General features: G+C 39.8%; 1 protein-coding gene across 1 annotated transcript in view; it reads right to left on the bottom strand.

Annotated features, from left to right (window-relative positions):
* The window catches only part of tmtopsa (teleost multiple tissue opsin a), a 74,513-nt gene that overhangs the window by 41,677 nt on the left and 16,844 nt on the right, over positions 1-15,992 (bottom strand). Inside the window, exon 2 of the mRNA XM_026148692.2 lies at positions 14,684-15,012. Within this exon, the coding sequence (XP_026004477.1) occupies positions 14,684-15,012 (329 nt within the window). The remainder of the gene's footprint in view (positions 1-14,683; positions 15,013-15,992) is intronic.

Below are 15,992 nucleotides of genomic sequence, written 5' to 3'. Positions count from 1 at the left end.
GCCTGTGCCATACAGCTTGTTCAGCTACTGACTCTTGTTTTGAGCTGCTGGTACTCGGGTATGTGAGCATGGACACTGCTACAGCGGTTAGTTGGCGTCTGCTCCAAGCCTGCTATGTTTAACTGATCTGGACACGGCCTGAGCCGTAAGGCAACTTCTAACATGGTAACAGTAAAATCAAGTTACAGCGTTATTTGTAGAGAGCCTCCACAGTGACTCCTCACAAAATAATTTTCCTTACAAATGTGGCACCATTTACAATATCATTTTCTATTTAGTTATATCAGTTCAGCCAGTAAAATCATTAAAGTGAATTCTTTTAACCATGTATAGAAAAACTGATATGCTGACAGTCCTAAGAAGTGCTTCTTTAAGCAGATTGTGTTTCAAGATTTTAAATTTAATTTGAGGCAAAAAGAAGACGGACTGCAGGGAGCCAATCAGAAAACACATAAAAGCCAGTAATGATGCAGGTAAACATTATATAATCCCACAATAAGCCTAAAAGGATTGTTGTTAGAGCTTCCTTTCAACAAAGTATGGTTTCTTTCCACTGTTAAGCTCTGGAGTAGGAATCTTTAAAGGCAACTCGGTTCACTAAAACTTAATTGTTCTATTGCCAGTGAAGAACGTTAGGGCATTAAAAGAAAAAAGAAACACATTACAAATGGAGACTGAAGTGTTGTATAGAAGAAGAGGACATCTACAAAAAGCTGGAAAAGCAGAAGGAGAATTATAGAGCATCCAATTACAGACCTTGATTTTCAAAAAAAACAACAACAAAAAAACGAATAATTGCCAAGTTAGGAATATCAATCTATGACAGAATTCAGCATTCCCTTAAGCTTACCAACCTTATGAAGGAAGGCCAGGGAATAAGAGAGTACACAGATGTAGGTCAGGAAGGACCCAATCAAAGCAATAACACGTCTGGCCGCTGTTCCATTTTCAATGCAGAATTCTCAAGAGGTCTGTCCTTAGGAAGAGACAGCAGAGCCAGGCAAGCACACACTGTGACAATAGCAGGCAGGCATCGTCAATGAACATGCAGCTCGAAAAATATTTCAAAAAAGCACCGCTATAATTCCCAAGAGCCCATTTGAGTTCGGCTGCATTGTTGAGTTAATAAGTGTGAGTGCAGGTGTGTGTTTTAGCCAAAAATGAAATGACGATACATCGTACAGACAGATGGCTGCAGAGGCTGGAAATACCACAGAAGAGGCTGCCTGACATTCAAATAGTTCAATTAGGACACAGCTTCCTAGGTCAAGACAGGCAGAGAGTGAAACGCCATACAGGTACAGCGATTAACAACTTTAGACCACCTGTCACAAAAACAAGGAAACACAAATATGTTAGAAGTCTGTCAAAACTTTGTAAATATAAAAATTGCATTGCTATTTATAAGGCAAACTACTGAATTGGAGCCGGCACAGTCATGCTCAAAGTCAGAAATTAATCAAGTCAGAAATTAAACAAGCAAATTTCATACTTAATTAATTTTAACCTTTTATTATTTGTATTTTTTCTGTTTCAAAATATTAGTAAATAACTGTAATCTGGCATTTCCACCCAAAAAAGTAAAAATATGTAAAACTGTAAATTTGAAAATTTATGAATATAATAACAACAATAATATTTTTCCATCCAAGCTATAATTTTAGTTAGATAGCTTTTTAAAACTGACTGATTAACAATTTAAAAAAAAACACGTTTTGGTAATTACTAATGGTTTTAATTTAGGGCGGCTGTTGTGTAAACCTCATAGTTTTTTAGATTGTACATCACTCACTTTTTTTGTTCTACAAAAATACACAAAAAGAAATGTTGTTGTTTTTTATTTGTTGATTTTTTTCCGCTTTTTGCTTCTCTGCTTGTTTTATTTTGTTTTTTAATATTCACTCATTGAGGAATTACAGAGTTGTCTGCATGTGACTGTCAGTCTGCCAAAGACACATCAGGGTGTGACTTTCTGTTCTGACAAAACAAAAAGCTGACTGTGATTTCAGAAAGACCAACAGTGTGGTTCACTTTGGTTTGCCTTGGAAGCTCCACAATATATACTAAGTATTAAGTTTTGATCTAATCAAATTAAATCATTTTCAGGAATAATAGGGCAACAACCCATGCCTCCACATGTTGCCAATAAACATTAATTATATTTCCCACAGAACCATCCAATTACATTTACCAGTAAAGACTGGGAGTCTAGAAAGTAAAGCACTGTAGTTAATTCGATGACGGAAGAGCCTTGAGATTTACAGTGTTTCAGTTTTACTTTGTTGCCTGTGTTCTGATTTCCTCTTTGGGATGCCAACTTGAAAGCTTTCAGCACAAGGAGAATTGGGGCTGATATTTACAGATTTTCCTGTCCCAGTTTGGTTTGGAGACAAACGTAATGGGAATTATCAGGATGCAAGTTTACACTATTTGGTATTTTAGTGACAGTCATCCGAACCTTGTCTCCTAACAGAGGGCCATGGCGCAAGTGTCAATAATTAATGCAGTAAGAATGAATAATTGAATAATTTTCTCCCCATGTGGTGCAACTGGTTTGAGTTATTGGGTCAGTAATACACACAGGAAATCCTTTCAGTTCAAATAATGTGGACATTGGAGATTTGTGGGTCAATAAAGTAGCTTTTTCCATGTTGAAACTTTCACCGTGTGGCCAATTTGTCTGCTGATTGCCACTGATGGATCACAGGTGGACGATGCCGGTGTGAAAATGAGCCCACATAGGTGGATACCAGAGTACCAGAGCCAGCATGGAAAAACGCACAAAAACAGCAGATGCTCACTCAGATCATGGCACAGTTTACACTAACAGAATTTACATAATATTAGAATCCAAGTTAAATCTACATCTCACATTAGTTTCTTAAACAAAGGATGAATTAACGTTTAAAACAATTATATTGCTAAATTAAATAAAAGCCTTAAGGACACTGGGAATGGCATTATGATTACAGTATTCTTAAATATTGCCACTTATTAATATTCTTTCATTATGTAGATTTCACAGGGCGTCATTAAAAAGTAATGAGGGAGGTCGACATGGGATATGAAATAAAGACTTATGGTTTATTACTGATGCAATTTAAGTTGTAACCTTGCCCACAGCTCTGACACTAACTCCGCCCACTGCACCACATTTTGAAATTGAATTGTCCGAGGGGCTAACAGAGGCAGAGTATAGGCTGGGACAGCGACACAGAATGGCACCTTTGTCGCAAAGGGTTCATTGGGATGGAAGGACTAAGACCCTCAATAATCCCCCGACGGTTTAGAACCACTGTCCTGTTCCTGTTTCCACTGTTGGCTCCACCTCCAGTAATGAGTGAAGCCAGAGTTCTCTGAGCCTAAGATTTTCAGCACTGGGTTATCAAGTTTCTATGTCTTAAATGTCTTTAATGGTCAAGAACTGACACCAATTAGCCGACACATGTAAACCAAATAATGGGTAGGTAAATGCTATTGATCACCTAAACATTGTTTGAGACCAAGTCCAGTACTACTGGTGATGATTTTCCATGATGGGCTCCTCCAGGAATAAAATAAACTCCATCAAACTGCAAAAAGCACCCAGGAAAGGCCCAAACAAGATAGCACTGACTTAGCTTCCCAATTCCCCAGATCCTATTTGCAGATGTATCACAAGCCAAATCCATAAAGGTCCTAATTCACAGCATCATCACTGAACCGTTGTGCTCAGCTATACTGAGACTAAAACTGTGGAAGGGTGTAAGGAGAGGAAGTCTTTACACAGCCTTTAAAAAAAATTACAAATACATTATAAAGAAAGTGACCACTGTCATCATCAAGAGCTGCAAAGACAGAACCAACCTCCTGTAAGAGTGTTTCCCAGAAGACATTTAGTGTATTTGATTTGTTAAGAAAAGAAAAATCAAACCAAACCTTAAATTCTGAGAGACTGAAAAGTTTATTACATTTACCTGGATCATCGCTAGAATTTGAGAGTCAATATCTCAGATCTGAAATATTATACAGCATCTTGGTCTGGCAACAATAAATGTGTTTGTGAATGATGCTTTGAATGACAGTCTTCTCACCTATGAGCGTGGCTGTTCCTCTCTAAATGCCCCTCAGAACTGCTGCACCATCAGATGGAAAAGCCAGCTATCCATTTGTGTTATTTGTTTAATGACACCATTAAATAGCATAATAGCAAATTAACAAGTTAAAAATAAAAATCTGAAGATCTCACAGTTATAGGAATTACTGGAGATAACATTCAGCCGTAGTAGGAAAAGTTCTTTCTTCGTGAGTCTCTTTATGCTCTGAGTCCTGTTCATTACACTTTCATTTAATTAATCGTAGTTTTCACTTTGTAATAGCGCTTAGTGGCTTAATTAAAAGTTGCAATAGAATGGATCCAAATCATCGCCCCATATGCAATGACGTTCTGCGTATTTTTAATTGTTGACAGGACAAACTTTACAGCATCTATTTATTCTTGTTTGTTTGCATTCATGTAACTTTTTTGTCAATAAATTAAATTTTATGCAGTATTTGCATCAGCTGGGAACACAACAAAGCAAAATAAAACATCAGGCATATGCACATCATTCAGAACACGGGCTTCCCACCTTCTGTTTTACAAGTTTTGCTTTCAGGCGTTAACATCTGGCCCATTGTTACACAAACAACACTTTTTGGGGTGCTTTATGGCGAGGTGGTGTGAACTGAATGGAAACAATAATGGCAAGTGAGACAACCAAGGTGAAGAAGACGGATGATAATGGCACAGAATAAGGGAAAGAATATAGGAGCAGGGCACATGGAGACGGAGAAACAATGTGAAAGAGCTAGCAAGAAAATAGAGACTGAAGTAGGTACTGCAAAAAGATGAAATGAGCCACTCTTATATATGATATGTGTGTGCGCAAAGATTGGAAATGTAAGTTGCTGAGATGCACAGAGTGTGAATGTGTGGAAAATAAGAATAAGAAAGAAGAGCGCACAACTAAGATAAGAGTCCAGACATGCCAACAGAGCAGACACTGGGTTAAAGTTGGATGCGTAGAGAGCAGAGGGGTTGCCGGTAAAGCATGCAATAAAAACAAGGGACCAGCGAGACTGAGACAAGGCACTTGTAGCACACACATAAACAGCATAAGTTTAATCCAATCGGACATCCAGGAGTATTGTATGTTTTAATTGTGCATTCTAGTGTCAAGTATTCTGCCAAACAAAGTTCATATCAAGCAGAAGCAAATTTCCTTCTGAGTGTTGCCAAGAAATATTTTCACAGCTGTGTCTCCTCCTTCTGATGTTTGAGTGTATTGTGTTTATACACATGGTGATTTTTTAGTGTGAAAAACATCAGGAGTCCTAATATGAACCAAAGAAGTAAACACGGATACGGGTTTTGTGCCCAAAGCACACTTGGACATGAGCGGCATGTTCTTTATGAAACGTGAGAAGAGACGAGGAGCAGGCATTAAACTGTCCCTGAAGTTTTGTTATGAATTGTATTTTGTCTGTTCATTCCAACAGATTTCTGTTTTCCTTTGACTTTTTGATGCTGTTACCCTGGGGAGAGTTACCTTCAATGGCACTAAAATGGGGAGGTTGTGTTTGCAAATAACACAACACTCAGCTGTTCACTGTTGAGTCTTTCTTGTCAAATACTGTGGAATTAGATTCTCAAGTTAAGCTTTTCACAACATACAGCAACATGCATATAAGATCCTATATCTTCCTGCTTTACACAGAAAAAGTAGTCATTAGTGGTGTTGGTATATTAAAGTCAGTGTTGGGTAAGTTACTTTAAATTAGTAACTTAGTTACATTACTAGTTACTTCTATCAAAAGTAACTCAGTTACTTCAAGTTACTCGTTACTTTCAGAGTACCTAGTTACTAGGGAAAGTAACTTTGGTTTTACTCAGAATTCTCTTGTTAATGTGTTGCTTCCGTAACTGGATACCCAGCAAGATTGCCAGTCTTCTAGCTTGCTTACTTGCCACAAGTGCACTGTGCCACCTACCAATAGAAAGGAAAAGATAATGTGCATATTTCCACGAGAGAAATCCCACGCCTGGACCGTCATTGACTGCTGCCATGATTCTAGCCTGCTTTTTACATCCAACACAAAAACTGCAGTCGTGGTGCTTTCGATTGTACTCAGAACTCGGAAATTCTTCCTTCTGAATAGGAAGATGTAGGTAACACCAGACTGCAGATGAGCTGCATACAGGGCTGGACTGGGACAGAAAATTGGCCCGGGCATTTTGACTAGAGACTGGCCCACCATTATAGGGAAAAATCATAAAGCCTTTGAATGAAAACAAACACTGTTGTGACAGTGATGTTCACTGTTTTGATGGTATATATGCATCAATCTATCAATTGTTTGTTGTAAGACTCAGATAATTATTTTTTTTAAAAGGGAGACATTTTAAATGAGAATAAGAAAGTATTTCCTTGTGCCCCCCTTTCCCTTTTAATGCCCTACATGGACCCCTGGCAACACTTTGCTAGACCCGCCCCTGCACAGTTACCAGCTGTCAGCTACCTAAAAAAGGATCCTGGTGTTATTTGTCTCTCAGAAACAGTTCATAACTTCCCTTCAACTCATTCATGTGACCTAAAAGGTAAACCTGTTTCTCCATCACCTGTTCAGCTCTGATGATTCAGTAAGGACATCTCCTGGTTTCATCTTCATGTTTCCCTCTCACCAGATAACCAAACCATATCATGACCAGCAGGTTTACAGCTGTGGCTCCAGCAAACATCAGCTGATACTTGAAATTAATATTAAATAAATTCTAACAACAGCTGATCAAGCTTAAACGTGCTGCTGTTGTTTAGCGCGACATCCGCTGGTTTCCTCTTTCTGGCGCAAAGTGGGCGATAAACAAACAAGAGAGAAAAGCTGATCAGCTGATCACTGATCAGTTTCATGATTGAAGTAGAAACAGGAGAGGGAGGGTGAGAGGATGAGAGAAGAAGAGGCAGCTGTGCGGCGTAAACACAGAATAACTCCAGCTTTGTGTCTTTTTCATTGTAGCTGAAGTCCGGGACAAAATGTTCCTTTTCAGCTCAATAGGAAACCCGTAATATTTTCTCTGAATACGAGACGATTCCGTTTTTTACGGGAGGGTTGGCAACTCTTAACCTTATGAACAAAATAAAGTTCAACATCAGTAACATAGCACCACCCAGCTGTATAGAAACTCCGTCATGCTAGCTAGCACGCAGTACGAAAAAGTCAGCATAGCGAAAATAAACTCCACCTAAACTTGGTTTATGTCTGACCCAGATGGACTGCAGGTCATAACTTCGTACCTGAAGTTCAGTTCACCTGACACTCTCGGACCGGCGGCCGCTTCGGGTCTCTCCTCTTGCCTCCCTTTTCCTTCATCCACCTGCGGGCCTCCACCACTTGCTAATGTTATTGAATCTGTGGAAGCTCCGCGATGGCCACCACACGAAGTAACGAATAACGACCCTATCTAAATCCCAGTAACGACTAACGCGTTCCTGATTTTGGCATAATAACTAGTTACCGTGCTCATTACCACAATAATAACGTAGTTACTGTAACACGTTACTTAATAACGCGTTAGTCCCAACACTGATTAAAGTATACATATGGTGTGTTTGCTGACCAAGCACAGAACTCCAACATGATCTCAACAGTGTGACTAAATGACTAATAAGTCTCTAGGAAATGTGACAGACTGGCATTCACCACTTACAAAAGGGTCCCAATAACGTGAATCTGTGTCGTCTGTGTCTGTGAGAAACTAAGTACACCCTTACTACTGCTTCCACGGGATTTAAGGTTTAAGGGTAATTAAGTGCTGTTAATCAAATGCACTTAATTAACTGATCATCAGCAAATGTGACTGCATAAAATAGCAAAGGTTTTAGCAGTTTGCTGGTCTGGAGCATTCAGGTGTTTTAATACGATGCCACAATCTTCCCAGGAGTGGAAGTCCAAGCAAATTCACCCCAAGGTCAGAAAATGCAATCCTCAGACAAACTACAAATAAAAGCACAAACACCTAATACTAAGTGTCAGGCATGGTGGTGCAGGGTTAATGATTTGGGCTTGTTTTGCAGCCACAGAGCAGCTTGCAGTCATTGAGTTAACAAAGGATTCCTCTGTATACCAAACTACAACAGAGTCAAATGTGAGGGTGTCTGCCTGGCAGATAAAGGTTGGTCCAAACCAGGTCATGCAACAGGACAATGATCCCAAGCGCAGCAGCAAATTTACAAAAGAATGACTGAACAAGAAAACATGGGACCCTAAGAGAGCTGTTATTAAATGTCAATAGACTGAAGCAATGTTGTTAAGAGAGTCATATGGAAAGCAAGTTATTGCTGCTAAATATGGTTCAAAAAGCTGTTTAACCACAGGGTGTACATAGGTTTTCACAGGACTTTCACTGTATTATTTTTTTCCCCAAAAAACTGTGTTATGTGAGAGAGTGACCAAAAGGAGTTGAGATCCTCCTTTAGGTTTGGTAGAAAGAAAAGACAGAGAGATAAGTGATGGAGTGAAACTATGAGGAGCAAAGGAGATAAAGTGAAGCCCAATCAGGTCCAGAAGGTTAAGCCCAGCAGAGCACAGGTCTGCAGGAGAGTGGGGACAAATCATGGCCTCGTAAGATAACTGTGCCTAGTGTGATTACAAGACAATATAGCTTGTCTGAAACCCTCTGCTTCTCTTTTGCCATTCTCTTCACAATAATAGGGTGCAGCTAGTTTTGTCTGACTAATATATCCAAATATATTTAATGTACAGTAATAAAGAAACCCGACATTTGATAAGTTGGGAGCCAAAATATGAATTCTACATAAAAACATTTCCCTCTGTTGATCAACTTTATTATTTACAATATGAAAAATGCTGTTTGCATTGTAGCTTTTTATGCATTATACTAGTGCAACATACACATGATCCCTCAATACCAGTGCTGTGTGTGATGTGGAGTGTAATTTCTCAATTGAAGCTTCACCAGCTAATTTGCACAGACGTTCCCCTGTAGTGCACTGCCTGGCTGTTTTTGTGAAATAGTAGGTCACAAAATTACCAATTGGGTTAAGGTACGGGGAAAAAACTCTCCTCGTGGCCATTGAATTAACACACGATCCGCACAAGGTCACTACATGATGTAGGCCAGTACAAAATTAGGACCCCAGTAGTCAAAGTCTGAGAGCCGCCCCACCATAATCACCACCAGCACTGCTTGTTATTCCGTCATCTCTTCCTCCTGCACTTCCTCTTGAAATCTTCATTTCCTTGCCTATCTCCAAAGTGACCTCAGTGCCATACAGCCCAGAAAAAGCTTAAGACGTATTTTTCCACAGGGACACATAATGAATTCAGACCAAAGGTAAAGATAAGGTAAGGTAAGGTAAGGTAACTTTATTTATACCTAAAGGCAAGGTAAATTTGCTTTACAGAAAAATGACAGCATTTGACATCCCTTTAAAAAAAAAAAAAAAAAAAAAAAAGGGAGAAGACAACTGGTTATCTAACCAAAGACCGCTTAGTGTGTGTGTGTGTGTGTGTGTTCTATTAAAAACCTAACTATTTGTCATAGATAAAGTTCATTCACGTGTCTCTGTTGAAACTGCTGTTCTTGCTTTCTGGCGTTGTTTACCTGTCGTGGAAGGCAAAAAGTCAGAAAGTCTTTGGACTGGGAAATATAATGGCTGATGGGAGCCAAGGGTGGACCGTTTGGTAACACAATAAAAAAGGGAAGCATTGCTTGGTTACAACTCTGTGATATGCAGCCCTTTACTTAAGAGGATACAAGGGCAAGTGATTACAAGATTATAATCGGTTAATCTAATATAATCAGTTATGCCATAATCCTTGTAACCATGGACAATGAACTTTCAGTCTTGGTGCCTTTGAAACATTGTAGTCAGGGAGCAGGTCTGTGACCACTTAGTCAGCTGCTGTGTTCAAAGTTACCTCAGTGTGTCTCGATGCAGATGAAACAGCAGTAAAACAGGTTGTGACTGAATGTGATCAGTCAGCCAATTACATGCAATCTCTTTGCGATAATACAAAATTAACTGTGATAAATCAGCCATTTGTTGCAAATATGTTACCATTTAAATACACAGAAATTCACATTAAGTAGAAAATCATATAAACTACTTAGAATCATATTCCAGGCAGAACCTCATAGAATTGAAGCTAAAATTTAAAAATCAATGTTCTATCACTCAAGTACCCGAGAAAGGACAGACAGCATCTGTTTCCTGCAGTGATAAAGACCGCCGTTTCACATTATAAGAAGAGAGCAGGAGAAATAAAAAAAGATGGCAACACTGCCAGCTATGATCAAACAAGTAGAGACAGGCTGCACCCATTTGGCTGCCTGCCCGTTTTCATTTTTTTTTCTTAAAATTTTGAGAGGATTTGATGGAAACCTTGAAGTTTAGTTTCCTTTTTACTGGGGCCTGTTGTGTTCATTTCCAACTAGAGAAGCTTTGCCTGGTTCACAATTCAAACAATCCTTATTTCTTTCATAGTGAATCTTATGAGTAAATTTGATTAGGACATCTTGTATTAGCCTTCACTGATCCAACCCCTGCATTCCTGGTTGCTCGGGCTGCTGCAGGCTCTTTACATCACTTCCTCGTTTCCACGCTGTCAAGCGAAATTCTGTTATCATCACTCTGGTCCAATCGTTTTCTTCCCTGCCTTCTGCAAGCCAATCAGCCCACTAAAATGCTCCTTTCTTCTGAGTGTCTGCCCCTCGGTGTGGATGCTATGAACATAAATTCTAAACCTTGTAAAAAACAGAAATTCTCATTCTTAATGGGAAATCTCAGATCTGTCTTTACATATTTGAGCCCATTTACAGTTTGGTTTATAAAAGTAAACACTATTAAAACCTGCAGCCTCAAAGACCGATCTGTGTGATCTATATTGCAATACATAAAATTAGTCTTTCAGTCATAAGCTGGAAAAATCTCCCTGTCTACAGGTGGTGATTTACACCAACCTGGACTAAACCCAAAGCTGAATCAATGTTTTCCACGTTGACTGCTCCAGCTCCACATTATCAGATTGAGGAGGTTCAGGTCTTTTAGCTTTTGCTAAGTGGCTTAGCTGCTTTTATCTGTCATAGTTGTCCCAAGTGACCGTGACGGGAGAAGCTTTGTTTTACATTGCACCGTCAGTGGGAGAAGAACTCAGAGCAGCCATTAAAACAAGCAAAGATAAAGAAAGCACATGTGATCACCAAAGACGAGGGTGACGAAAAGAAAGAAAGAAGCTCCAGCTGGCACATGGATATATGAGCAAGAAAGAAAAGTAGGAGAAATGGGATAAAGACAAACTGAGAAAGGGACCTTTATATTGTTACTTTCTCTTCTTCATTCATACAAAGAACTGTGTGCACTTGAAAAGGAAAGAAGCATGCTTTTTTTATTCTGCAAAGTCATAAAAATAGAGGAAAACTACCAAGTTGTTGCCATTAGATTCATTGTTATGCATCTTAGGTGACCAGTGTGTCTCTGTCTCACACTGGAATTTATCAGGATACACACACACACAAAATTGCTCAGGGACCTGTTCTTGCTGTTCTGTCTTGCTCTCTCTGTTTCTGTGTGTGTGTGCGTGTGTGTGTGTGTGTGTGTGTGTGTGTGTGTGTGTGTGTGTGTGTGTGTGTGTGTGTGTGTGTGTGTGTGTGCGTGCGTGCACGCGTGTGTGCACGCGTGCGTGCACACACGCGTGCAGACACACTTGTTTGGCTTTCCTGGAGTGAGAGGAGGAAGCGCTGCCTTCCACACTGTCTCTGCACATACTGTTTGATTCAGTCAGCGTGGAACAGAATGTGGAAAAGCAAACGTCGGTTGGCTCACATCACAGTTCTCAGCCGAGGGGAGAAAAAGGAGCAAATCCCAGAAAACACAGAAAGTTTGGATCATCTGTTGTCCTTCTCACGCCCACAGCAGGGAACTGCTGTTAAATATTCATTACTGTGATCAGGACCAAATTTTTACCAGTATTTTAGATTTCCTTGTTGTGTTGAAACTTGCCCAACAGAGCAGGGCTTGTAGGCTAATTCAGTATGTTGCCATCCCAGGGTGCTGCGGGCTTCTTCAAATTATGCGTGGGATGGACTTTGGAATGTGAGCCTTGATGCACCAATGATAGCAAAATGATTCAAAGAGGAGCAAAGTCCACGTTAAGAGGTTGGTGTCACAAGAAGGTGGTGCCAGAGATCATATTTTAGTTACATGCGTATTATGTTTTGATCTTTGTTTTGTTCAGCTTTCATTCTGATTTGTTTCATTTTGTAAAATTTCCTTTCATTTAGTGATTTAACCGACTGGCATTGATCAGTGGATATTGAAAAAATATGTGATGGAAATAGCCACTGTGATGTCACCAACTGATGAACAAACTCATTTTGTTAAGCATTTTCATATTTCATTCTTGGTGTTATAACCGAAAATGATAAGAAAGAATAAGGAAACAGAAACTTTACAATGAACTTAGTGCAATGGTGCTAAGGGCAAGAGTTGCCCCCTGGTGGCCATTCTTGGTTTCATTGTCATTGTTATCTTCATCCATCCATTCTCTTCTCTCTTCCCCTCTCTTCTCTTCTGCTTATCCTTGTCAGGGTCGCGAGGGAGGAGGGGGGCAAGAGGCAGAGTACACCCTGGACAGGTCACCAGTCTGTTGCAGGGCTAACACATAGAGACAGGCAACCATTCACACTCACATTCACACGTATTATCATTCTTTTTATTATTATTAGTAGTAGTGGTGGTGTTCCTTGCAAAAAAAACACCCTATGGGCGGTTTTTGTCAGACCTGTGGTTCTTCACTTATGTATTAAAAGAAAGACATTTATGTTAATTTATAATATTCTTTCGAGCATCATTATATGACTGTACATTAATAAACACCAAAGAAAATAATTAATATATAAAATAAATACATCTATTTATTAATCATTTGTTTGGTTTAATGCAGAATAAATAATAGGAATAGACACGTGTATATACACTATAACTATTAGAGTAAGATGATGATGATGATGATGATGATTATTATTACCATTTCTAATGGCTACCAGGTAACCCAATGCAGAGCAGTTAAGCCAAGGCCATCTTTTATATACAGTCTATTCACTTAACAAGTGTGTGTCAGTGTGACACCAGCAGGTCCACTACAAGCATCTTTTCGCGATGTGTCACTGTGTAAATGTGGTGACCAAAGACATGTCCAGTGTAATTCACAGCAAAGTGATATTGACTATCTATAGAAGGGAGGGCAGTGTGAAGAAGTGGCCTGTTGCATGGAAGGACATGTTTCTTCCTGAAAAACACTTAGTCCACAATCACCACTTGTGATTTCATTAAGAAACTGTCAGTGTCAGGGACACTAATCAATACAAGTATGAGTGTATGTAGTCGTAGAAAGAGCAGGATTACCTGTCGCATGTCAGACAACATTTCAACTTGTCTCCATAGAATAACGAAGACTGAGGCCCAGAGACTTTCTTCAGCACAGACAAAACGAAGCAAAAACAAACAGGAACAAGCGGATCGTGCTATCATTCAAAGACATTGTTCACCTAAAGTCATTTTATAGTAATAACTAATCTGTTATGCTCGGGCTACCGCAGCATTGTACACCTTATTTTCAGTTGTTAAGCACTTATGTAAATTCACGTTATGTAAATTAGGCTCTTTATTGCTACCAGCAACTGAAAACATTACTCAGGATGCTAATTCAAACTAGCTGGAAAGACAAGCAAAATAATGTGATACACAAACCCCGTGTAGAGACCATTACTTTAAAAGTCTCTGTGCTTTTAGGCTGATTCAGATAACGGCGGAAACTAAAAGATGTGTGTGTGTACGTTTGGTGTGTGTGCAGCTGTCCTGTGGCCCAAAGACAGACACGCACTTACCGATGGTCATTTCAGTGTAACGTTTCACCAGTTTGAGGTTCCAAACCATAATTAGCTCTGCTATAGAAATGAGTATATAAACCAGCTGTAGGTTTTGGTTCACTGGTTCACATCACTGGAGGAAAGTTATTCAAACTGAAAACTATTGCTTTAACTGCCAGAAAACAGAAATGGTTGAATCACTGTTCTGTATGGTTTTCAAAGATTTTTTCTTTCTTTTTCATTCACTTTTAAAGTAGTTCTGATGTGCATATATGCAGCTCTGGAAATGATTCTGAATCAGTGACCTGTGATTTTGCTGTTCTAAGTAAAGCTGGGAAGACTTTGAATCTCTGTTTTTGCTTTGTGCTTTTTCACATTGCCTGTTTGATTTACTAGAATATTGAGTGTCTTGAGGTGTAGACAGGATTTAATTTCACTCTTTACACTGAGAGCATCTGCTGAGTCACATATGAGTAATGTTACCACTCTATAAGCTGCAAGCACAACACTGACATATGTTAGAAAAACATTCGCCTAAATGTTCAGCTGATATACACCCACCAGCCACTTTATTAGGTCCAGCTGTTCAACAGCTTGCTTATTTAAGTCAGCCAATCATATGTGATTCAGAACATGGTATGTTTGCAGGTGCCAGCGAGGCTGTCTGAGTATTGCAGCTGATCTGAGGGGATTTTCCCACACAGAAAGGACAGGCTCTCCTCTGCAAGTCCTGCAAGGTGACTGAAAGTCTCCTCCATCCCCATATTGACTCACCTGTCTGATGGCGGACAGTAGCTTTCCGTAGCAGAACACAATCACCAGGAAGGGCACGATGAGGCAGAATATAAACAGACAGATGATGTAAGAGATGTTATTTGCTGTCTTGGCTGTCCAATCAACAGAGCAGGTGGTCCCAGGTCCCTCTGGGCCGTAGTGGCTCCAGCCGAAGAGCGGCGGCAGGGTCCAGATAAGTGAGTACGCCCAGGACATGATGATGCCAAGGGAGATTTTACGGTAGTTGGAGGAGTCCGCCTCAGTGGGAGCCATCATAGTGCTGTAGCGCTCATAGGAGAGGACAGCCAGAGAGATGAGGGACACAATGCCTAGAGCACAGAAATACAAAGGTAGGCATTATATGCACATGTGGTACAGACACATATGGTATTTCCCCCTTACTATTCAGATCATTAAAGTCTTTTTAGTTAGTTTGATGTTAATTAAAGAAAGATAACCAGAGTAAATATATAATGCAGTTTTTAAATTAGGATTTCGTTTAGTAAGGGAAAAAGTTTCCAATCCTACCCGACCCTGTGTGAAACGTAATCTAGTAAATGGTTGTGCCACCCACGGCAGCAAGAACTGCAATCAAGAGTTTGTGATAACTGGGAGTGAGTCTTCCACATCGCTGTGGAAGAATTTTGATCCACTGTTCTTCGGTTCAGCCACACTGGAGACTTTTTTTAACAGCGTGTTTAAGGTCATCCATAAGCATCTGAATCTGACTTGAGTTGGGATTTTGACAAGGCCACTTCACAACCTTCATTTTGCTTTTGTTCTTTGTTTTCTCTTTTTCTTTTTTTGAGACATTCAAAGGTGGACTTGCTGCTGTGTTTCGGATCATTACTCTGCTGTATAAACCAACTGCTCTTGAGCTTCAGGAAATGAACCGATGGCTGGATATTCTCCATCCGGAATTTCTTTGCAGTGAGCAGAATTCATGGTCCCATCATTTAGAGCAAGTCACCCAGAAGCAGCCCCAGACCATCACACTAGCATCACCATGCTTGACTTTTCAGATGGTGTTTTTTTTTTAATGAAATGCTGTGCTAGTTTTACACCAGATGGTGAAAGTTCAACTTTTTTCTCCCCAGTCCACAGAATATTTTCCAGAAAGTTTTGGGGATCATCAAGACGTTTGTGCAAATGTGAGACGAGCCTTTGTGTCCTTTTTGGTCAACAGTGGTTTTCTCCTTTAAACTCTCCATGGATGCCATTTTTGCCCAGTCTCTTTCTTTTTGTTGAATCATGAACTCTGGCCTTAACTGAGTGAAGTGAGCCCTACAGAAGTTTAGATGTTGTTCTG

Source organism: Astatotilapia calliptera, chromosome 18 (assembly GCF_964374335.1).
Source record: "Astatotilapia calliptera chromosome 18, fAstCal68.1, whole genome shotgun sequence".
Classification (NCBI taxonomy): domain Eukaryota; kingdom Metazoa; phylum Chordata; class Actinopteri; order Cichliformes; family Cichlidae; genus Astatotilapia; species Astatotilapia calliptera.
Note: the sequence above shows the minus strand (reverse complement) of the source record. Positions and strands in the feature narration are given on the sequence as shown.